Here is a 25,054-nt window from a genome sequence, read left to right as displayed (position 1 = left end):
CAAATGATTGTCAACACCTAGTCAATAAACTTCATTTGATAAATGTTCCGCAGAAAAATATGGCAAAACTCGAGAATGCATGACAAAAGAAGCCACTAAACACTCAACATTTTCAGAATTAAGTTGGGTGGGTGGGGGGGGGGGGGTGTGTAGGGGGCTATGTCTCAAAACTTCAGGAGTTAAGCTTTTCATCCGACATTGAACTTTTGAATTGGAACTTTGCAATATATTCTGATGTGAAACAATGCTTTTCCAGACCGATGAAATGGGGTGTGTATTTTGCTTGTATCTTTGATATACCATCATGTGTCAGTATTAAGTGGAAGGAAAGGCTGAAGTGATGTATTGCATTGACCTTCACTGGTACGACTTTGTGAACCCTTGAGTGTGGACCTGGCACGTGGCAAGTCAATGTCACAGATGAGGGATGCATCTGTACACTGAAGGACTGAAGTTGTATTTGTTCATCTGACAGCATGGCAAATTTGCTCATGTGAGGTACTGTATTCATCAGCTGATGAACGTCAATAAATACAACTTCAATCCTTATATTGACAGTTACATTAATTATAACAAAACAATCCATTAAACATCAACTTTTAATTATTTAAAGCGAACTTTATCAACATGGTGGGTCGTGATGTTATCCGTCCCAAACATTCCATTTTGAGTGACATCCCTTGGTTTTACAAACGGCAGAAAATGGTGGCTACGGCAATGTCATTCACTTGAAATAAAAGTTGCACCCAGTAAAGACTTGGAAAGCAATCCAGACCCGTCTGATGCTGAAAATGGATAAATATTAACGTTCTGTGAACTTTGGGTGTGTGTTTGAGTCATACTTCAGCTGCTGATGACGGGGATTACTGCTTGAGGATTTCCTGAAGCAATACACGACAGTGTGGAGCTCAGTGCTCTTTTTATCTGTTACAGCTTCGAATGGACGCTTCATTTCGGTGCCCCGACATACATGATCTGTCTGAATCGATGTCGCTCTTAGTTTTCCCCAATGATTTTTAATGTTATTTTTAGACATTGAGCAATTCCCCTAAAGTAGTTCTGTATGTCTCCGCTCGATTGACAACGTAATCACATGACATACTGACGTTCATCAGGAAATGAACGGGTCAGCTTGGTAGTGTTCAAATAGATGAGGTCACCCGCTACTGTCAATGTAACTAGTTGAAGTATCTTAGACCAATCAGCCACACCCTACGAAATATGAACAAATTGGTTGAAATTGATATATTTTATTCACGGCCAAATCTTTTTAAACATGTCTGTGGGAAATTGGGTAATTCCTTTAGCAATTTTAACTGTTTGGTTCAAGGGATATCAGGTTGCGATAATTAGAAATCAATATAAATATGACATATGTCAAAATAAGTACTACTGAAAGTTGTATGTATCTTGTAGCAGTAAATTGTTTCTCTTATCACAATTACAAGTTAGTTTAGGGGATTGATCAAACATTTCTACAGCAACCTTATTTAAGCCAGGGTATGTTCTTGTTTGTTTGTTGTTTAATGTTGCACTCAGCAATATTCCAGCTACCGGTATATGATGGCGGTCTGTAAGTAATCAAGTCTGGTACAGACAATCCAGTGATTGACATCATGACCATCCATCTACGCTATTGGGATACAATGCCTGACCACCCAAACTTGTTATTCACCTCTTATGACAAGCCTAGTCACCTATTACGGCAAGTATGGGTTGCTGAAGACCTATTCTACCCCAGATCTTCATGGGTCAGGATTCACTCATGAATTGTGCAGATATCACTGTATTTATTATACTGGCATCCACGTGGATATATTGTATCACAACTTTGGTGAAAATACACAGACAGTGACTAATATTTCATATGTTCAGGAAATCGTGTCAGTCAAGGCATCCAGGAATGACTACTGAAGACAATCTTCATCCCACTAACACAGGACACAGGTGATCAACTGATACCGGTCCACTGCAGTGATGTACACACAACTTTATCCTCACTGTCTATAGAGCAAAGTAGCACAGTCTTCTTGACATTAGATCCCAGTCGACCCATGGATATGATATCCAAAGCAGTTAGCTTCTCTTGGTGGGGCTTGCAGATAGCGATGTAGAATGAATGGAAGCGTGATGGGTCACCTGGAATCAATATTAGGAAGAGCTTGATGCTAAATATTCGTAGTGTTGATATGTTTTAATTTCCAAGATTTTCTTAATCAAACTGATCAAACTATGAACAAAAAGATAAGTTAAGGCCTCTTTTTTTTCAATCCTTGGTTTACTACTTTTTATTGGTGATTGAAATAAAAAAGAATATTTCATAAACATGTTTTAATTCATATCTGAAAAATAAATGAAATAATTACAAGTCATGGAGTTACTTCTCCCAGAATTGCCCTACTTGAATTGTTCATACTGAAATATGTTTACCGACTTGACTAGAACAGAGAAGAATGATGAACAGTAAAAATATGGTAAAAATAATTGAAAATCCACATTTTTTTCAAATTTGATTATGTAATTTGCTGACCTGGGTAGACAAGGAAGTCTCCTCCAAACTTCCCTCCCCCAGTCATGTAGTAGCCTCTGCCCCACAGGTGTGAGAACACCTGACTTCGGAGGCGTTCATGCTCTGACTGGGGATACTTCCATTCATCTGTCACTGGCTGGAGCACATCTTGCCACGGACTCTCTACAAAATACACATAAACATACACTCACAGAAATGAAACAACACTTTAACATCAACATGCATAACTTGTTAACCCCTTTCCTGGTGTTCATATTTTCTGTGTTTCAGTAAAATGTTACGGAAAACTGATTCTTCTATTAATTCTCCAAACTTAAATCTTAATAATCCAAGGCAACAAATGATGACATCATCAAAGAAGATGTCATTGCAGTGTAATGTGATGTCATTGTTAAAATGCATATTGACACTACCACTCCATTATCAATCAGTGAGACCCGTGAAGATCCGCGGAAAACAAATCCGGGTCTTCAGCAACCAATGCTTGTCGTAAAAAGCGATTATGCTTGTCGTAAGAGGCGACTAGCGGGATCGGGTTGTCAAACTCGCTGACTTGGTTGATGCATGTCATTGTATCCAATTGCATGGATCGATGCTCCTGAAGTCAATCACTGGATTGTCTGGAGCAGACTCAATTATTTAAAGACCCCCGTCATAAAGCTGGAATATTGCTGAGTGCAGCTTTAAACAACAAACAAAACAAACAAAAATCAATCAGTGAGTGAATACTTTTTTGCCTCAACTCTTCAATACTCCAGCTATATCACAAACAGCCTTCAAATAGTCTGGTCCTCTCAAACCAGTGCCACCCACCATGCAATTCGCATGGAGCCTGACCACCCGATCCGAAAAAATCACCTCTTACAGCAAGCAATGGAGTGAAGGGGACCTATTCAAACCTGGTCCCCACAGCATTCCTAGTATACATTACATTGTTATCAGAGTGTGATAAATTGCCCTTGGACAACAAATATCCACATCAGACATTCACTCAGCTTGATCAATATGCACAAGCTTAGACATACCGTAACTGCTACAGTCAGAGGACCAAACAGGGTCTGGCCACCACTAAAATTACTTCTGTTTCAGGTAAGTAAAGTAGCAGTGTGGAAACCTAGTTGTGAAAGTGTTTACTCGTCACACAAAAAAGCTGGTATTGGTGGGTACAATGAGTGAACCCCATGTCCAGTCTCTCACCATGATATAACTGAAATATTGCTAAAAGCAGTGTAAAACCTTTCTCACTCAACTCACTCATTCCAATAGCTTATCCAACCCATCATTTCACTTGCAACTATAAGCCAAACTGACCCATCATTTTACTTGCAAACATAAGCTCACAAAGACAACACTTTTTGCCAAAGAATGTACATGAATTTGTTGTTACCAGTGAAAATCTGAACCATGGAGTTGTCCTCTGCTATGGCAGGAATTGAAATCTGCTCCACATTAAACTCTTCCTCTGTTTCTTCTTCCTGCGCTATTTTCTCCCCTGCTTTTCTCCTCTCCTCCAATACCTTTTGCTTCTTTGCTTTCTTGCCTTCTTTTATTTTACTCATGTGGCGGTAAATTTCCCGTTTCCGATCTTGTCTGAAGGATTCAATCTGTAACCATATGACAACAGACTGTAGATTGACAATTATATTTACAGGCATGAGAGAGTTAATTACTTCTGGAATATATAATGCATTATTTTGTTTCAGTACTGATGTCCAACTAATTTCTGTCCCTTAAAAACATACATACAAGAACTTACTAGCCTGATATGGGTGTGCCTTTATATATTTTAAACATTGCAATATCGGTAGATGTCAGCAGCTGTCAGACAAGGCGTTGAAACACAAAGAAAAATATGAAAAATACCTGAATAGCAAAAAGCAACTAGCCTGATGTGTACACAAAGAAATATTAAACTGTTTACAAGTTTTAATCTTGAAATGAAACATGACAGACACAGCTCATTTCTACATCCCCCATCCAAACATTTTTCTAACACTGACCTTGACCTTTGACAAACCTTGGCCAAAAATATTCTAAGCTGGGCCCAGCCTTAGAGAAGGTATTTATTCTGCTTAGTGAAAAAAAACTATTGACATGTTAATGTTAATACCAACTTCTTTGAGATCTTTTTATTTCTACCTTGTGACCTTTGTCTTTTTACCTCATGCTAAGACAATTCCCAAGGGCCATTCTGTGGAAGTCCCTGGAAGTATAGTCTCTTATGTCGACATGAGAGAAAGAGGAGGCAGGTGCTTCCAAAACTGGTTAGTCACTGAGCAAATAACTGGAAAAATATAACAACTGAACATGATCACCTGTCCCTCATAATTTTCTGTTCTCATATTTCTGAATGTTTCGGCTTTCTTCTCATCTGGCTCCGGAAGACTTCCACCATCAACTAGCTCCACAACACCTGCAGGTAGGTAGGAATACATGGTAGCATCAGTAATATATGCTGCTGGTTACACCATGATGGAGAGAATGAGTTGGGTTTAAAGTAACAATTTAATAATTAAATTACATGTCAGCTTGATGTGGGAGGAGAACCCAAAAGTCTCCAACTTTGGTGAAAGAGCATGAATGGTTCTGATAAACTAAAAATCATGAACAGGGCAAAGATGTAAGTTGAGCCCACAAAAATCAGATTCTGGTACCACTAATTAAGGGACATAGCTTTGCAAATTGTGTTAGCAAATAAAACCCCTCAATGTGGGAAAGTAAATCTAAATAATTTGAAACAACAATAAGGTCATGTTTTGACCTAACATTCCCTCATTCATCAATAATAGTTGATAAAAGTGGTGTGATGTAATGTTGTAAACAACTTCCTGTTCAAGAGATACATGAATCTCTCCAACCTTTACTGAGAAGTAGTTGAGTTTCTTCAGGCATCAGCTGCACGGGTAGTCCAAGATGGACATTTTGACGAGGGGCACGAGGAAGACATCCAACCAATGTGCCAACAATGCGATAATCTTCACGCAAAATGCGAACATCTGAAAGAATTTAATAATTACTATAAGTTAAACCTATGTTTCATTATAACATGAAACTTGGACTATAGTACATTACCTTGCCACTAAATGAAGTTGTACCCAGCACAATATCCCGTGGTAAATTATTACTTTAGCACATTACCATCAATATATTCTGGAAGTTTATGTTCTCTCTTATCCTGCTTGCAATGGCAAAATGTCCTTTGCAGCTATGGGTATGTTTGGCATAATCAATGTGTACCTACAATCACGATTCTTTTTTAGTATCTATACGCCAAAGACTTAAGGATATTAACTTACAAAAATGGTCATCGCATGTTTTAAGTTCAGAGAAATGCAATTATTACAAGCTTTTTAAGACAACTATTTCGCCACAACAATATTTGTTTGTTATCAATTTTGAAAGGTTTAGAATAAGTTTAGCTCAATTTAGATGCAGCTCTCATAGACTTAGGATCGAAGTAGGCAGACATAGAAACATAGCCAGAGAATTGAGAATATGTGGGAAATGTGGTTTAAATGTGATTGAAGATGAGTTTCATTTTCTGTTCGTTTGTCCAAAATACGACCATCAAAGAAGAAAATATATTGATCTGCCTTTTTATGTACATCCCACTCAACCAAAATGTATATCGATCATGTCAACAACTGATAAAGATACTCTAAACAATATATCAATGTTCATTTATCATGCTATGCTGTTAGAATATGACCTGTTAAACGGATCTGTAACCAGAAAATCTCCCGAAAACAGAATTGTACTATGAGCCTGAGGCATTTCAGTATGGAATAAAACTTATCCCTATTCCCAACATAAACATATTTTATACCTGATCCCTTTACATATCCAATTATTAGAAAAGTATCCTGCTCTATCATGAGAATGAAGAATTAATAGTCCCACGTCGTCTGCTAAGTAAGGGGAGGTAATTCTTATCACAACCCTATCTCCCTCCTCTGTTCCAATGCATGTGTAAATATATATCGATACGTTACCTTCTGCATTCCAGACAAACACCCTGCCGTGTGTGAGTACAAGTTTCACTTTACTCGACATTTTCTTCTTTTCCTGTCCTTTTAGCCTATGACAACGATTACAGCGCTAGTTAATGTGACGAAATACGGAAGAAAACATGATCACTGGGCGCCGCCATGACACTAAATGTAGTGATGTTCACATAAATATTTAATGACAAAAGTTTACAAAAGGAATACATAGCCTCCTTACTATACAATTGTTAAAGTTATTGTAGTGTACTTGGATTTTTTCGATGCCGTTGTTGCGAAAAGAAATAATAATAAACGGAAATTATATCAATAGGACCTCAATTTGTGACGTCATGGCCCAAGGAAAATCAAAAGATAATGATTGTCTAACCACTACATATGAATGACTAACCAATGTTACTTGTATTTTCATTGTCATTTTCATTGTCATTTTCATGACATTTCTAACATATTATTGATCCATACCCAGATTGTCCTCATATATATTAAATTAAGCACCAGTTTTAAATAATTTTGTGGTGAAGACATTTGAAACAGAGATCATATACTGATATATGGTCTCTGTTTGAACTTAAACGATACTAGTATATTCTGTCCGAATTGCCTTGACATTTGTTATCGGCGTTTAAATAAAGGTTAAAATAGTGTATGTGACTGTGTCTGGATAGTTTACACCATGTTACACGTTCATGTCCTGATGCCATCAGGTATTGACATTTATAGGGACTTTTGGTAACAGTAATAAAGAAATCGGACCAACGTAAAGTGAGGCTAAGCCCCGAAGTACATACGTGTACATTGAGACAGGGTATATTTTTTCAAGTCAATATTAACCGAGAACAGAAAAAAATAACCCATATTCTCCTATGGCATCATTACACAAAGTACACGTACTCAGAATGCTTTTCAAACAATGCCTTCTGGCCAATGACACCAAAGTCTCTCTACCTGTTCTGTTAAAAAGTCCATATCTTTAATAATTAGCATAATAGTTTGAATAAAGTCAAGTAGAAACATTTTAATGGATCTGCCACTTACTTTAATGTTAGAGACAGAATAGTTTCTCTGTCACAGCTTCAAAACACACATTTTTTGTATCTGAAAGGAGTCGAGCAAAGTTTTTTCACAACACATTTTTTAAAAACCCTAGGATGTCCGGCGAACAAGTTTTGTCGAAAATTTTGAGGCAAAATTATTTTTTGTAGATCTTCTTACAACAAATTATTTGATTTTTCAAAACATTCTTGGCCCCCACCATACAGCTGTGCATCTATCTATAATGGTAGAGTGTGGGGAGAGAGGATATAACCTGATACTTCATCATAAAAAATACAAACATTGTTGAGATGATTCATGCTAATTTTTTGTTGTTGAAAAGATGAAAAAACCGTTTATAAGCCTATAAGCAGCCCAGCTCCTGTACACAATATGTCATATGAAAGAGAGGCATTTTCATGTATGATATAATATATTCTTTCTCTTTGTTGTTTTGTGGTGAGTTATATTTTTTCCCGGAAGCTACACCTTGAACAATAACTCTTAGAAACTTAGACGCACATATTGTAGAAATAGTTCCCTGGTTCTTCATCATATTTTAATGTGCCGTTCAAGATATTTCTTAGGCAGCGTACAACAGCAACCAGTTGCTACGAAAGTAAAATGTTGACATTATCACGTGACCAAAACCCCGCGAAATTCTCACATGGTATCAATTGGCGGGAGTTAGCATTGTTGTTGTGCTGTGATCGAAGTGTAAAGTGACAGTGAAACATTGTGATCAACCATGGCCACTACGGACCTTGATCAGCGTATCAGAGATATCCAGAGGGAATATCTGGACTTTCTCGACGATGATGTGAGTTAATAGTTATAAGTATATTCATAATTTGAAGAAAATAACTTAGTTTTCTCCTGAACGTTGTTACTTAGACGATCTCGTAGACCCATGACTCTAAGTTTTGAGACATCAGTAATATCAATGGATGTTTTCCTTGCTGGTAAATGTTTTCAAGAGTATCGTGAATAAAGGCCCTGTTGATTGCATACCGGTATGTAATGAGTTCTCGAAACTGGCAAGTTTGCATGGCTAAGGTCGACTCTTGACAGTAAATATGCTTGGCGTGTATTTGGACCCAGTACATATGCTGATCAAGAAATAAATTTCAATATTTGATTGTCCACAATTTCAGCAAGATCAGGGCATCTATCAACAAAAAGTCCGGGATATGATCACCAACAGTGAGGTCAGGCTAACTGTCAATGTCAACGACCTCAGAAAGAAAAACCCAAAGAGGGCGACAGCGTACGTTGGATTTAATTCATTCTATTGTGCGTTTATGTGTGCCTAATAAGAAAAAAACATTTGAATCAGAAGTTGAATTTATTCATGTGTTTGGTCCAGTAAGTAAGCAAACTTATTTGTTATTGGCATGTATACTGTATGTGTGACTGTGAGGGACATGTATATGTAGATTGTTCTAGATGAATGATCGAATGATCATTGAAAAAATTGCCAGGTTCAAACTCAAAAGTTGGCTGTCTTGATTATGTTCTAGTATGAATATATGTCAGTGGCAGGGATAGTGCGGCTATTAGCCTGTTTGTCCCTCTAGACTACACTAGTTCTTTTCTCCGCAAGTCTGGTTATGTTGGATAGGCCATGAGTCCGAAATGATCCGTAGTCTAGTTGAACATGACCAATGATGAGTTTTTGGTCAACCCCTTTAAACATTCTAGAGCTGTTCATTGCCCAAATTGTAGCTGTTTTTAACATTAGTCAGCACGGTCAGTCAAGTAAACTTTTGAAATCAGCATTTGGCTTCAACTATCAAGTGGGATCCAGGTCACAGCAAGTTGAGCAACAGGTATGCTTGTTGTGCGAGGTGACTAACTGCAGCATCAGTTTGATGCAACAATAAGCAACAAAAGCCACTAACAAATCAACTATGACGTGTATAATGATCGTGTATGTAATTTGAAGATGCCACTACCCTGTTTGTTGTAAATAACATGTGTAAATACATGTGTAAGAAGATGTAAAAGGTAAGACTTCCGCCCGTATCCCCCCTTTAAAATATACATGTTGAAAAGGATAGAGTGGCAATGCATACGTATATAACATTTTGAGGGGGATATGGGCGGAAGTCTTTCCATTTAAAAAATAAGTCAAATGATGATAAAATATTGTGTAAAATTGGTAAATTTACCAATAGTTGCTCAATGCCTAGATGTAAAGAAATGTTTCTACAATTTATAGTTCTAGCTGACTTTGAAGATTACTTTGACTGTCAGGTGTGTTTTCTCCATGTGCCATAGAATGTTTTTGTTGATGGAATATATTAAACTGTCCTTTTTCTTTTTCTGCAGTTTGTTGGATGATTCTTTTGAGGAGATGATAGCTTTCCAGAATGCTCTGAAGGAACTTGTTGCTTCAGCTGATCCAGTTTACAGCAAACAATATGAAGCTTTCTTTATTGGCCTGGAGGGAAGGTAAGCACACACAACCCGCTGTGCCAAATCAACCAGGCCTAGGGTATGAAGATTTAGTACAGGTCCCTAGCAACCTATAATTACCGTAAGAGGCAACTAAATTGATTGGGTGGCATGGTGCCTTGCAATACTCATGATGTCAATCACTGGATTGTCTGGTCCAGATTTGTTTACTTACAGACCTGATATACCTGGATTATTGTTCAATCTGGTGTTGAACAACAAACAAATTAGAATGTATAATTCAGTGTTAGAAACTGGCATTCCTTTACAACTGGGTCGACATACTCACTGGTTATGTATTCATTGGACAAGTGGAAATTGCCAAATGTTTGAGTGACCTAAATCAGTTGAAATTCGGAAATTTATTATCACTAGATTGGCTATAATTTGTAAGTTAGTATTGGTAGGTTTTTCAATTGGTTAACATAAATTTAGAGATGCTGTCATGAACATGAACTGCCGGAACAATGTCAGGTTTATCACAGCCTCTCACTTTTGTCTATCTTTTTTTTACAAATATGTAGAAGAATCTGGAGTTATGCCCCTTGATTGTAAACTCCATGTACAGTTTATCACTGGCCACTAACATGATAAATGTGTGAAGTCTATTCCTTGTTTCTTGAGAATTCATTTTGAAAGCAAGATTCATTCAAACATTTCTGTTGGTTCCAGTTTTGGTTCAAAACATGTAACTCCACGATCACTGACATCTCGTTTCCTGGGCAACATGGTGTGTGTGGAGGGTATTGTCACAAAATGTAAGTATGTTTTTGAGACTCTCGAAATTACAGATGATAATAAGAAGTACCTACTTACCATGCTTAATGTTGATGCGGTATTTGTAATGTGTGACCTGGCTGAACTTGATGTTGATAGTCAGACTTGCTTGATGCATATCATTGTATCCCAAATCGATGCTCATGATGTCAATCACTGGATTGTTTGGTTCAGACTCGATTGTTTATAGACCACCATCATTATGGTGGAATAGTGCTGGGAGCAGCATTAAAACAGACAGACTTGATTGTTACAGGCCGTAGTGATATGGCTGGAGTAAAGAAACGTCAGTGTGAAACAGCATACACTCAAAACGATACAGTTCCTACCACTTGTGTCTTTGGAAACGTGTCATTACAAGTTTCATCAGACTTTCATATTAAGCCATTTCTTGGTCCTTTGCCACCTAGCTTAACAAAATGAATTCTTTGACATTTTGAATTTTGTTTTTATTCACGATAGTTGCACACCTGTTTTCTCTTCCTGATCATCTATGGCCCTCTGGTAGATGTTTGTTGATGTTGAGAGATCATTGTTATTTTTCCACAGGTTCTCTTATCCGTCCAAAAGTTGTCCGCAGTGTCCACTACTGTCCTGCAACAAAGAAGACGATGGAGAGGAAGTACACCGACATGACGTCACTGGAGGCGTACCCCAGCACTGCCGCCTACCCCACAAAGGTAATGACATAACCATGACTGTCCGCGACACACGTCACTACTAGTCTGAAATCAAGAATCAATTTTGTTTGGAAACATGAAGATCCGGGGTAGAATAGGTCTTCAGCAAGCCATGCTTGTTGTAAAAAGGCGACTATGGTTGTTGTAAGAGGCAACTAATGGGATCGGGTAGTCAGCCTTGCTGACTTGGTTGATGCATGTTATTGTATCCCAATTGCGTGGATCGATACTCTTGATGTCAATTACAGTCGTGCCCCGCTTATACGGACTTCAGATATCCGGAAACCTCGGTTCCCGGACGATTTTCATTCAAAACGAAATAATTACTATACAAATTTACCCGTATATCCGGAAATTCAGTTTCCGGAACCGGACGGTCATTTTTATACACAAAACACTGAAATATACTCAAAATTGTCTCACTTATCCGGACAATACACTTCCGCTGGTGGAAATCCTTTGATTCGTGAGAAGTCAATTAACCAAGTGACACTGAGTTACGTTTGAGACGAGCTTGTTTATTGTACATGTAATCCCCTTTGATAAATATGGCGTCTGTGGAGGTCAGAGGTCAAAGTTGACCTTGATTACGTATTACGAGAACATTAAGAGGAATTTTTTTATATCTAGGGATTAAGATTACCTTGTGTATTTTACATAATTGAAGGGAAGTAACTCTTCCAGTAAGAAGCTGGTTTCAGTTATACGGAAATTCGTTTATACGGACGAATTGTGAAATGACGCAAGTGTCCGTATAAACGAGGCACGACTGTACTGGTATATATTCGATTATCTACAGACCGCCGTCATATGGCTGGAATATTGCTTAGTGCAGTGTTAAACAAGAAACAAATGGGCCAGTTGCCTCAACAAATAGTGGTCCATATATAAACATGACATTACAGCTATAATGTTGCTAGGAAAACTGAAGTTCAGTTTCACAGAATTTCAACCTCTATGAGGACTATTTAGTAAGAACATTTCAAATTGATGAGATGGTGAAATATTTTGAAAGATTTCTGCATGTAAGCTCTGCTTCAAATTGTGCCTGGATTACGGCAATCTAACACTAATCCTAGCCCTAAATAAAAGATTTTTAATACTTCTTACCATGGATTATGTTTTTCCAAATATTTGAGTCAGTTGTTAGAGGCAAACATGTTACAAAAATTTGCTTTCTTTTTAGGATGAAGATGGCAACTTGTTGGAGACTGAGTTTGGTCTGTCTGTGTACAAGGATCACCAGACTTTTGGCATTCAGGTAATGGCTTAGTAGAGGCATGAAGAAACACTGTTCAGGGTCAAATTCCAGTAAGCATTAATCTAGACCAGTTATTATGAAGTGATTGGTAGAAATTGGTTTGTGAAATTGTTGACATCTCATGTTTTACTATTCTCAACAAAGATTCTGTTGACCATTGATCTGTGTCGGCAGGTCCCTTTCGATCTAACATAAATGCTGGTCCTGTTTGACACCTGGAAGGGATACATTAGAAATTTATGATGCTCAGCTCATATGAAGTGAAATTATATCTATGTGTTGTGGATATTTGCAGGAAATGCCTGAGAAGGCTCCGCCTGGCCAGCTGCCAAGATCTGTGGAGATCGTAGCCGACAACGATCTGGTGGACAAATGCAAGGTAAGCATTCACCTGGAATAGCATCCCGAGTACAGAGCTGCAATTTAAATCCAACATGGCTGGCCTGGTTACTTAGAAACGATGTATTCAATCTCGCTTTGTGGCCCATCAAAATTTGATTTTTTAATTATTATTCTCAAATGTTTTACTTTAATCTTTCAGGGCCTAAATCTGATTTAATTATTTATAGGCAGTTCATATGGAAAGTTTCCTTGGATATGACAAATTTTGTGGTGTCTTTGGAAGAGGATGGATTTGTAGGCCTCAAAACTGGTGCGTCAGTGCCAGGATGCAGACTTCGTGCTATTTTATTTGTGCTAACACCCATGAGATAACTTGTATGTTTGGTTGCAGCCCGGAGATAGGGTCCAAGTCATTGGTACGTTCCGGTGTCTGCCAGGGAAAAAGAATGGCTACACCACTGGCACTTTTCGCACAATCCTCATCGGCAACAATGTTCAGCTGCTGAGTAAGGAAGTCTCACCCCTGTTCTCAGCTGATGACGTTGCCAAAATAAAGAAGTTCGGGAAGGCCAAGAACATGGTAAGCTGCATAGGATGATGTACAAAGAATGAACAGTACAGGGGAAGAGATCATTTCTCACATCCAACTAACTACAGCTCCTTTCAGACTAATGGTTTATGTAAAACAACTACATTTTAGAAGCAAACAACCTGTCTGTTTAGATTTTCACACGTCTCGGTCTAATGGACTCGGAACTGTCGCACTTTCCTGACTTAATGTATAGTTATTGTCTCCCCACAACCAACAGTGAAAGGTTGGGCAACAATTTTATCATTGAATTTATGGAAAATACCTCAGTTTCATTGTTACAAATAACTTTGGACATTGTTATATCAACCACTGTTTCAGACGTGTGATATTGATACTTTTGCGTTTAACAACATTCGCTCACTCTAGGAATGGAAATAGCACAAGTCACTAGTCCGGACCAGTTTTGTTAATGTTAAATGTATCCTAAGGGCTAGTAGAATTTCAAACATTTTGGGAGGTATTGGTATATGTTGTCACTATTCAGCTAGTGAACATTCGTTGTTAATTCCTATGTCTACGCTCCCAGCATTAAGTATTACCAGCTGATGTGACATTTCTCCCTTGCCTACAGGATGTGTTTGAGGCGCTCAGCAAGTCCGTGGCGCCATCTATCTGTGGCCATCCATACATCAAGAAGGCTGTCCTCTGTATGCTGCTCGGGGGGAATGAGAAGGTGCTAGCTAATGGCACTCGGCTCAGAGGGTGAGGAGATGTCTCAGACAAAGATGTTCTTAGTTTCTATGAATCTCTATTTACTGACTTCACAGTGTCGTATTATGAACATCAGGTTGGAGAGGATTTGTATGCCAGGCGAATGTTGTATGTCTTTATTGTTTTCACACATTTGACCCTTGCTGTCCTGGGGCAGAGTGGGCCTCTGGTATGCCATGTACGCAACATGAAATAATCAATAATGAGTGCCGTGAACAACTTTTGTTTTGTTGAACTTCTTTTGCAAATGTGGATATGTCTTTGGGAAGTATGTTTTCTTTAAATTGTACACAAAATTCACTTTTGATGATCATTTTCAGAGACATCAATGTGTTGCTGATCGGAGATCCCTCAGTGGCCAAGTCACAGATGCTGAGGTGAGCCAGCTGGTCCTCTTCCTTTGAATATTAACTCCCCAGGGATTTGTGTATGGACTCGACTGGATTTAGAACTGAAACACTTAAAACAGCTATCAGATTATGTTGTTTACAGCAGTACCCATTTGCTCACATGGATGTCAGCAGTGTGTATATTTGACAATTTTGTTCATAATTAGAACTTTGTATATTTGTTTTAGATCGTTTAAGCAGCTTATATGGGAATGTATCCTTTTTTGAACAAACAGTACATGCGCACATTTGGTTTTTTGATTAAAATAAGATGAACTGCTGTTACTGTGGTATGTTTGTGTGGGGAAGACACCAACTATTATTGATTCAAGTGGTGTAACGATCATCTTCTATATCTCCAAGGCTGGCAATTCGGTACACCTACAGTAACCCCTGGATCCATTTCCGTGATTCTCGCAATCTCAAGTTATCTTCCCTTGATTTTCATTTGCCTTGAGATGCTGAAGTGATGTGTGTCTGTTTCAGGTATGTGCTGTACACTGCTCCGAGAGCCATCCCCACCACAGGCCGAGGGTCATCCGGTGTCGGTCTTACCGCAGCTGTCACATCAGACCAAGAAACAGGTAGGGCTTCATTCAGTCTTCAGAAAGGAACAGTTCCATTAACCTTTCTTTATCTCAATACCAAGAATCTGGTAGGTCTTCATTCAGTCTTCAGAACGGAAGTTACATGAGTCTGTGTCTTAATACCAAGAATCTGGTAGGTCTTCAGAACGGAACAGTTACATGAGTCTTTGTCTTTATAAGGAAAACATGTTACTATGAAGTAGACTGGTGTGGATTTCGGGTAAGAATATAGATCCCCAGCGAGCCATGCTTGTATTAGGTGACTAAATGCATTGTGTGGTCAGGCACGGTGGCTTGGTTGTTTTCATGTCCCCGTACCCGAATTGCGTGGATTGGTGCTCATGACATCAATCACTGGATTGTGTGGATGAGAATCGATTTTTTACAGTCCATTGAAATATAACTGGGTGCGGCGTTACACAGATCAAGTGTATAAACCTGAGCTAATTGATCCTTGAAACATTTCTGAATTAATTTTGACATCAACTGCCAAATATGAATAAAAAGATTTATGTTGTATCCTTGTTTGTTTACAGGGGAGAGACGCCTTGAGGCTGGTGCTATGGTGCTGGCTGATCGTGGCGTTGTGTGTATTGACGAGTTCGACAAGATGTCTGACATTGACAGAACAGCAATACACGAGGTCATGGAACAGGGTCGTGTGACAATCTCAAAGGCTGGAATTCATGCTAAGCTGAACGCAAGGTGCAGTGTGCTGGCTGCAGCCAACCCTGTATATGGAAGGGTGAGAATATAATTGTGCTCATTAATCTTCTGTTTGACATAAATGGCTTTCACATTCTCTGAAAATGTCTATGGCATTAATGTTATGTTTTCAGTTTTGATTTCTTGAATTATATCTTGTATTCTTTATTTTTGGGACACAGGTGGCCCAATTGTCTAAGGTGCCAAAATTTACTGTGCAGAGTTGTGTCCCTTGGGCATGCCAGGAAGCTATACTTGGTTGTTGAACCCGATTGTGTTTCTAGGTTTGTCAGCACCAGGACCTGCATCACTTTAAACTTTCCTCCCACATTAAGCTCACAAGTGTAATACAACAGGGATATTGTTAAAGTGGTGTTAAACCATCTCCCTCAATCACAAAATTATGTTGGCAATTTAAATGCATTATTATTTTTGGTCTTTCATTTAGTATGACCAGTACAAGACACCTATGGAGAATATTGGCCTCCAGGATTCCCTTTTGTCTCGATTTGATCTTCTCTTCATTGTCCTTGATAAGGTGAGTACAAGGATGGCCGGCTTGAATTTTGTGAGGTTATTTCAAACCTGTTTTTCAATATTTACTCAATGTGTTCTAGAATCTGGAATATTTTGAATATTGCTCTAGAACCTGGCTCTAGTGTACAGCCAAACGGAAAAGAACATATTTTCAGTGTTTCCTCTCAAAATCAATATTTATGAGTCGGAAATGTCTTGTATGTCAGTTTTTGAATGTGTTGCCTGTCCTATGGCCAAAATATAAATTTGCTATAGGTAATGTATCCCAATCTCATTATTACCATTTCTTAGTTCTCGCTACCGCTAAACAAAGATCTGAGGACATCCCCGTACGTGTCCTGTCAGACCGACCTTGTGCGAACTTTGACCGACCAATGGAATGACCAATCATAAGATAGCTTTCTCGTGCTTTACGGCACTTATTTCAAATTGGCGACTACGCTTCAAAACATATTTGGACAAATTCTTGATTTAAAATTTGAAACCTGAACAAAAGAATATTCCGTCTGTCACTTTCATGATGTGTTAAGTGACGCTCTGATTGGTTGGATGAAAGGTCGTTTTGACGTGACCATTAATGGGATGTCCTCAGATCTTTGTTTAGCGGTAGCGAGAACTTAGGTCTGATTTTAATGAGATGGTAATGCATCCAAAATTGTAAATGGTTGTAGCAAGACATCTAGTTTCCTGTAATGTTTCAGATGGACCCTGACAGCGATCGTAATATATCGGATCACGTTCTGAGAATGCACAGGTACAGGGCTGGCAATGAGCAGGATGGAGACGGTATGCTGGCTTTGGATATTTTTATATTCTGAACACACAAAACAAAGAAAAAATGTCATACATACTGATATAAAATAACTCAATCTTCACTACAATAAAATTAACCCGAAAATATTTGTTCATATTTGCTCATGTTGTATTGTTTGCTTCAAACATCCCAATTTGTTAATATAACCAGAAACCGTATCATGGAAAATGATAATTAGTATTTTTTTTCTTTCAGTTCTGCCCATGGGAAGCTCGGTGGACATGTTGGCCACGCAGGACCCGGAGGCTGATCGGGATCAGTCGGAGGAGACGCCCATGTACGAGAAATATGATGTGTTGCTGCATGGCAGTTCCAGGAGCAAAAAGTAGGTGCAATCTTGGTGTTCGTGGTTTTCATTGATAGTCCTCGGTGGAGTACCTATTGCACAGATAGGAGAGAGATTTTTCAAATCTGCAGGTGTATTTCAATGACAAATCTCAAGCATTTGCTTGTTCATCACCATTGTAGCCTGTTTGTCAATAGTGTTACTTTATGATCAACTGGTTTTGTTTGATTGGCATTTCTTTGAAGTTGACAAAGTAGACAAGTTTATGGATAACAACTTCTATATTATACTGTAATAACCATTCTTCGGTATAGACCCTGGGACTGTTTCCAGTACAGAAACGTCGCTATTGCAGTATAATAAAGAAGTTGTTAACCGTGAACTTTGGTATACGTTGTCAACTATTGTTTGTTTATGAAATTAAAAAAAAATATATGGTTATTATCCCCCCCCATTTTTCATATTTCTCAAAATGGGGGGGATTAAGGGATCACCTTGTCCGTCAAGATGGTTGTCAGCCTTCCGTATCTGGAGGAGAACTCCAAAACCGTTAAATATTTCTTGTTGAAACTTTCTATATAGATCGGCCTAGCAGGGAACTGGCGCCTTTTGATTATTTGGGATTTCTGTTTATTTTAATTTTTTCATGACTAGTTGGAATTATACTGAAAATGAAGGTACTGCTGGTGTCTGGAACAGATCTCTAAAACGGTTCAATATTTCTTAATGTAACTTGCTATGCAGATGAGTCTAGTGGTTAACTGGTACCTTTGATGATTAGTGATTTTGAAAAATGCTAAACAGCATTTCTTTTTTTCTTCACTGAATTGAAGGTATCCAATGGCAATGAACCAAACGTGGGTTATAAGTAGCCAAACTCCATTTCCGAATTGCACCAGCCCCGGGGGATATGTTATCTCCTGATGACTCTTGTAGAGAGTATTGTTGGCAGCATGTATGTGTGTAGCATCTGAGTGGTGTATCATTTTTTGATGGACAGAATCTGCTTTCAGGGACAAGATATTGAGTATGGAGTTCATGAGGAAGTACATCCATGTAGCCAAGGCTTTGAAGCCCAGTCTCACACGGGAAGCGTCCGACTACATCGCCGAGGAGTACGCCAAGCTAAGAAGTCAAGACAACCTCCAGCAGAGCAACGTTGCACGGGTAGGTGGGAGAACATCCGATGGAGCTTTTCATAGGCTCTTTGCATGGTTGTCTAAATCAGACATACCAGTGATTGATATGCAATCAAGTCAACATGAATGATAACCACTCACATATTTGCCTTGTACATGCATCGGTTTTGGGGTCTCCTAACCAGGAATCTCCATGGGGCAAATTATGTGTTATTCAGCATCAGTAGATGAATTGATGAATTCTTAACATTGTTTCAGTTGAACCACAGTTGAACTTTGAATGTTGCATAAAACATCTAGAGATGTTAAACATTTTTTATATTTCATTTATAAAATGAAAATGGTGTGATTTATACAGCCTGATGTTAGAGAATATGCTATTTACCCTATATGAATAAGGAAGTGGAATATCGTAAGTGAATTGTTGCATTTGAATTGAAGATGTTTATTTCTCTGTAGACTCAGCCAGTGACAGCCCGAGCACTGGAAACCATGATCCGTATCTCCACGGCCCATGCCAAGTCAAGGCTGTCCAAGACTGTTGACCTCCAGGACGCCCAGGCTGCCGTGGAACTCATACAGTTCGCTTATTTCAAGAAGGTACGAGACACTTGATTTCACCACTGATGAATGAGAAACTAGAAGTATGGCACTTCCTTACAGAACCTACTTGCTAGCCTGGGAATATGTATTCATCACAAATCTCTCCCAAAGTTGACATGGTTTGAGTGAGTGAGTGAATATGGTTTAACGCCACTTTTAGCAATATTCCAGTTATATCATGGCGGGGGACACCAGAAATGGGCTTTACACATTGTACCCATGTCGGGAATCGAACCCGGGTTTTCGGCGTGACGAGTGAACGCTTTAACCACTAGGCTACCTGACTGCCCCTGACATGGTTTGAAATTTAGAACAATGATTGAAACTGATAGCAGATATTAAGTTGGCATGTATTCCTGGACATGATTGAACAATATAGTTCACAACAAAATTCACTAGTTATCAATACACAACGGATTCAATGAAAAACAGAGTACAACCCAGGTCTTCCTTCTGTGGGCTGACAGCAGTAATGTGCTGACCTGTGATGTCATCGCTTCCATGGTCTCTTGGTTCCTGTGTGATAGGGTTGTCCTCTCAGCTAGTTGCAACAACCTCTTCTCCAGCAAGACCTCATGCAGCTCTTTCTCGCTGTCAAGAACAAGTAGTAGATGTTTTAAAGAGTAATGCAGGATAAGTATACAAATGTAAAAAATATCTTGGAATTTACTAGAACTATGTGTATGCGCATGCATTTCATTCTGGTTTAATTTTTTTTGCGTAATTTGTTGCAGGTTTTGGAGAAGGAGAAGAGCCGGAGAAGGAAGCACAATGATGAAGACGAAACAGAGGAAAGTAGCCAAGAGGAAGGAGAGGAAGAAGAGAAACCAAAGAAGAAGAAGTGAGTACAATACTTTTGGTGGTGATTTGATATGGAAAAAATGTGAACTTATCACATGGGTCAATTGAAATAAATTAGTTGTTACTGCAAACGTGAAAGTTGAAAACTGAACAAAAGCAGAAGTGCTACTGTTGCACATGAACACAGTAGTTTGGAATGTCACGGCTCCCAGCCATCTTGTGGAAATAACCTTTACCCCAGCTCGTTGCAAGGCGGGTCCTGTGGTTACAATATATAGCTAAGCTGAGTGTCATGCCCCAAGTCATTGTTACCCATCAACTGAATGGCCTGGCCCAGATGACCACCTCCGTGGTCTAGTGGTAGAGCGCCCGCCTGGAGAGCGGAAGGTCTGGGGTTAGATCCCCGTCCGCGTCATATCAAAAGACGTTAAAAGATGGTACTTGTTGTTACCCTGTCTGGCGCTCGGCATTAAGGGGCTAAAACAAGGACTGGTCAGCTCGGAGTCAGTATACTGTGTCTGAGTGGGATATTCATGTTAAACTGCGGCATGGTATCTCAGTGAGCTAGCACTATGAATGGGCATCAGTCCAAACTAGTACAAGCAGCCACACAAACACACACATGTACATGGATGTCGCTATATAAGTGCAATAATCTTGGACGCGACGTTAAACCCCATTTCACCTCACCTCACCTGGCCCAGATATCATTATTTGATTGATATTTGTGATTATGGCTACAATATTGCTGAGTGTGGATTAAAAGGAATTGCCATTCACATGAATGTGGTAATCAGGTAATGGGGAGCCCTTTGTGGTATATGGTAATGGCTGAATATTGAAAGGAAACAAGTTGACTTGATGTTGTGCTGAGAACTAGTAGGCAGCAATTCTCGTAATTTTCTTGTGAATTAAGCAAAATATGTCAAGGAATGTTTGACCATTAGTAATGCCTCTCAGAAATATGTAACTGTTAATGTATGAAATGTACATGGGCCTATGGCCTACATACCGAATAAGAAATATATAGGATGAGAAAAAGAATTTGCAACAGTGTTAACATTGTACTCTTTGTGTTGAAGGCGCAAGGAAGTGCGAGAACGCCGTCCGTCGAAGAAGGAAGGAGAAGATGGTTACGACCCATATGATTTCTCTGGGGATGAAGACAGTCAGGCGGAGGGTGAGATTCCATGCTAATGGGTGTCACGTTGGTGGCAAACATCCACTAACTGGGCTTTCATCACACATTACACTTACACGCTATATCACTTAAATACTGTGAAAAGTGGTGTTTGCACTGACTTGAATGGGTTTTAAATGACATTTCCAGTAATATCAAGGATTGGTACCACCTTGAAGGTGCACACCAACTCAAAACTTGCAGTGATTGTCATGTTGAGATATAGAGGACTTTTCTTTGAGTTTTGGTATGTATTAGACAGGTTGTGGGTTGAAAAGGGTTGTCTAACAAAAATTGTGACTTTTTTCAGATGACACATCGGAGGGCACTGAGAAGAGGAAGAGGCGGTTGCCACGGAGATCAGAATCGGCCATGGATGCTGAGGAGTCCTCACAGTCAGAGAAACTGTCAGATGACAGGTGAGTTGCTCTCCAGTCTTTGAGTTGTCTGCTAGAACTCGCATTCACATACAGGAAGTAACCAATAAAACCCAAAATGAGTCTGTGGTGCAGATATATTTCTATGGCTCAATGATTCCCAAAGCCATCTGAAGCACTGGTCATGTGATTCCCCAAAGTTCCTTGACCCTTCTGTGCCACATCGATTGTCTCCTCAACCTCGGCATCATTTTCAGTAGATTTTAATGTTGCTGTATGGAGAAATAATGCCGGAGCTGAAGAGACAGAACAGAATATTGGCCTAAATCAGACTACCATACATCCTTCCGAAAGTCACGAAGGTCCACCAGCCTGAGACCACTGAATTGTGCTGAGGACAATTAAAAATCCAGTGCTGGTAGTCCTCATTCACTAATAGTTATATTGAGGGCTATAATCCTGAACCAGTTCTCAAAGCTTCAATTTTCCTACAAATTTGAATTATGTCAAACTGACAGAAAATGTAAACATGTTTATGTAGTTCAAGCAGGACTAGCAAGAAAGTAGGCGGACAAGTGAAATAGTCCAGTAGCTTCTGGACTCGTCTTTGAAAAACCTTAATTTCTAAGGCTGTCTGTGCTCCATGAATCTAATCAAAGTGGTAACCCTCTACAAACTCTTTGGGATTCTTTTCCTGTTGCATTTATCACACAACTGAAACACTTCTGGTAGCAGTGTTAAACGTTATTTGCTCACTCTTTTCAAGAGGCAGGTAAGCATTCAGTGATCAAACTAACTGGTAATCAATGTATGTCCTCTCAACAGACTGAAGACCTTCCGGAGCTCCCTCTTCAACCTGTTCAAGGCTGAACATGCTCAGTCAGTGCAGCTGGACAAGATCCGGGCCTTCGTTAACAAGGAACAAGCCGGCTCCGAGTTTACTCAGGATGAAATCATGCAAGCCATTGACCAGATGATGGATGTGAACCAGATCATGTTGTCTGACAATGTTGTCTTCCTCATATGAGTCTGTTGTTTCGTGGAGTGAACCAGATCATGTTGTCCGACAAGTTGTCTTCCTTATAGGAGAGTCGACTGTCCCATGGCATGAACCATGAGCGAGATCAAGTTGTCTTCCTTTTAGGCGAGTCGACTGTCCCATGGCGTGAACCAGATCATGCTGTCCGACAATGTTGTCTTCCTTATAGGCGAGTCGACTGTCCCATGGCATGAACCATGAGCGAGATCAAGTTGTCTTCCTTTTAGGCGAGTCGACTGTCCCATGGCGTGAACCAGATCATGCTGTCCGACAATGTTGTCGTCCTTATCCGAGAGGCCACTATCCCTTGGAATTTTTTGGCTTTGCATTGAACATTGAATCTTTTCTTTCTCTTCATCCAATGTTGAATGTTATTGTAAAGTGTGACATTGAAAAAGGTTCTGTTTGGTGGTTTGAACTATGAGAACATTGTTAATAGTTTGTGTAATAGTTATACTTCACGGTTGGACCTAGGAGATACCCCCAAATACAGTGCTGATTGTATGATAGACAACTTTTGTTGACGTTTGGTTTGGGAAAACGCTTGTACTCGTTTGTTTTGTCATTTATTATATTACGAATGGATCATGCAAGCATTGGATAATTATTCTGTTTATATGTCTGTATAAACTAAATTTTAGGTATTCGTGAAATATTGACAAGTGATAGAAATCTTCTCTTGTCTGACTAGTTGGTCTAACGTCAAAGGGATCCTATTGGCTGAAAGGGGTTTGGGGTTGTTGACACTTGAAGCGTTTAAATCCTTAAGTTAATTTCTACTGCTTTTAACCCTGAATAGCGACTAATGGGATCGAGTTGTTAGACTCTGACTTGGTTGATACATGTCATCGTATCCTAATCGCGTGGATTGATGCTCATGTCAATCACCGGATTGTCCTGTCCAGACAAAATTATTCACAGACCATCGTCATATAGCTGGAATGTTGCTGAGTGCGGTGTTATACAACAAACAAAAAAAACTAAATATTATCTGCCCTGCATTCATGAAATATTCATTTGGATTCAACTGGAAGGTAAAGCAAGTTTGACACCTGTACAGTGTTTAGGAAAATGTACATAAATCTGTAAATGTTGTAGATATTCCGGAGAAGTATGTGCAGACTGATTTATCTTCATGGTAGCAGCAACACATTTATATGTGTGCTGAATATTTGATATTCTTTGTGTAAATAAACTTGGAACTATTAAGTTGTCTTTCTTATTAATGTCTGTTCGTGAATGTGAATGTAAAAGAAATCATGTTGAAGGAAAGTATCACGACAAGAAAGTGTGTGTCAGCGATGTTGCTGATGTTGCTTCTGTGTTAGATGGAGGATTCATGGAAATTGGACAATAGGCTTTTCTTTGCACCAAAATTGGAGACAAAATTGTTTGAAATTTTCGCACGTTTATATGTTGGTATAGGAATCGTTCCCATGGAACAGGGTTACTAGGAATCTTTTTCCATGACACATTTACACTGGCAATACTTGTTCTTGATGGAACCAATTACAGGTGGAACTTATCCTTTGCTCACACATATTCACACCCATCATAGACTTCTTAGCGGAGTCATTTTGAAGCAGACAAGACCAAGTCGTACATGGTAGTTTTAGGCCTAAAATGTTGAAGCAGTGTTTCGCAAATGACAGTTCAGCATACACCAGAACCATTTTGGAGCACCAAATAATGTGAAGATAATTGTGTTCAATCGAGTTTTTAATTCGAGTGGCAAATTTAATAATTTTCTGTTTAAATACTTTTTTATTCCTGAAAAATGCTGTTGTCAGTCTTGCTGTGTTAGGTCGGGCGTTGTCCTGTTGGAAAATGACTTTCGCTTGTTGCATAATGGGAAGGAGTGTGGCCCGAAGAATCTCATCCGTGTTAAATTCCCCATAACTTGTTCCAATTCCGTTCTACCCGTGTTGAGATGGCTGCCCACATCATCCCGCTACCACAACCAAATCTGCCCACTTCCTGTCTGCAATTTTGTGCTCAACGTTCCCCGCAACTACCATAAATCTGTCAGATTGTGGTGATGTTGCACGTATATCACATTGGTGTGTTTCGTCGCCTAAATTCTTAGTTCACAGCCTCTTTACGTGTAAATGATTTGTTTCGTAGTTGCTTGGATGGCAAAGCCAACCGCCCAAATTAGTAAGAAAGTTATTTTTGTTTCCCGGTATTTAATACGGAGGGAAAAAGTAA

At 39.2% G+C, this 25,054-nt stretch overlaps 2 protein-coding genes across 2 annotated transcripts; one reads left to right on the top strand and one right to left on the bottom strand.

Annotated features, from left to right (window-relative positions):
- Positions 1-645: 645 nt before the first annotated feature.
- LOC139459596 (tRNA-splicing endonuclease subunit Sen34-like) lies at positions 646-6,670 on the bottom strand. Its single transcript, XM_071241160.1, has 6 exons — positions 6,523-6,670; positions 5,389-5,526; positions 4,846-4,943; positions 3,918-4,134; positions 2,531-2,692; positions 646-2,139 (listed from the first exon to the last, which is right to left on the bottom strand). Exons 1-6 carry the CDS (start codon positions 6,581-6,583, stop codon positions 1,952-1,954), a joined length of 864 nt encoding a protein of 287 aa, XP_071097261.1. The 5' UTR covers positions 6,584-6,670; the 3' UTR covers positions 646-1,951.
- Positions 6,671-8,245: 1,575 nt separating this feature from the next.
- Positions 8,246-24,035, top strand: LOC139459587 (zygotic DNA replication licensing factor mcm3-like). Its single transcript, XM_071241148.1, has 21 exons — positions 8,246-8,389; positions 8,724-8,836; positions 9,901-10,023; positions 10,699-10,784; positions 11,353-11,483; positions 12,670-12,744; positions 13,040-13,123; positions 13,478-13,666; positions 14,250-14,380; positions 14,710-14,766; positions 15,265-15,362; positions 15,902-16,110; positions 16,519-16,608; positions 17,309-17,393; positions 17,617-17,746; positions 18,721-18,874; positions 19,306-19,446; positions 20,184-20,290; positions 21,333-21,430; positions 21,741-21,849; positions 22,633-24,035. The coding sequence occupies exons 1-21, from the start codon at positions 8,318-8,320 to the stop codon at positions 22,832-22,834; spliced, it is 2,484 nt and encodes an 827-aa protein (XP_071097249.1). The 5' UTR covers positions 8,246-8,317; the 3' UTR covers positions 22,835-24,035.
- Positions 24,036-25,054: the final 1,019 nt, after the last annotated feature.

The sequence above is a fragment of the Haliotis cracherodii genome, unplaced genomic scaffold (genome assembly GCF_022045235.1).
Source record: "Haliotis cracherodii isolate W230 unplaced genomic scaffold, xgHalCrac1.p SCAF_1, whole genome shotgun sequence".
Classification (NCBI taxonomy): Eukaryota; Metazoa; Mollusca; class Gastropoda; order Lepetellida; family Haliotidae; genus Haliotis; species Haliotis cracherodii.
Note: the sequence above shows the minus strand (reverse complement) of the source record. Positions and strands in the feature narration are given on the sequence as shown.

Bases quoted from the DNA above. Each gene is read 5' to 3' on its own strand.
- LOC139459596 (XM_071241160.1), bottom strand. From the start codon at position 6,583: ATGTCGAGTAAAGTGAAACTTGTACTCACACACGGCAGGGTGTTTGTC. The intron at 5,527-6,522 runs GTAACGTATCGA...AAATTCTTTCAG, and splicing joins GTTTGTCTGGAATGCAGAAG to ATGTTCGCATTTTGCGTGAA. The intron at 4,944-5,388 runs GTTGGAGAGATT...ACCTACCTGCAG, and splicing joins TCAACTACTTCTCAGTAAAG to GTGTTGTGGAGCTAGTTGAT.
- LOC139459587 (XM_071241148.1), top strand. From the start codon at position 8,318: ATGGCCACTACGGACCTTGATCAGCGTATCAGAGATATCCAGAGGGAA. The intron at 10,785-11,352 runs GTAAGTATGTTT...ATTTTTCCACAG, and splicing joins GGAGGGTATTGTCACAAAAT to GTTCTCTTATCCGTCCAAAA. The intron at 15,363-15,901 runs GTAGGGCTTCAT...GTTTGTTTACAG, and splicing joins CACATCAGACCAAGAAACAG to GGGAGAGACGCCTTGAGGCT.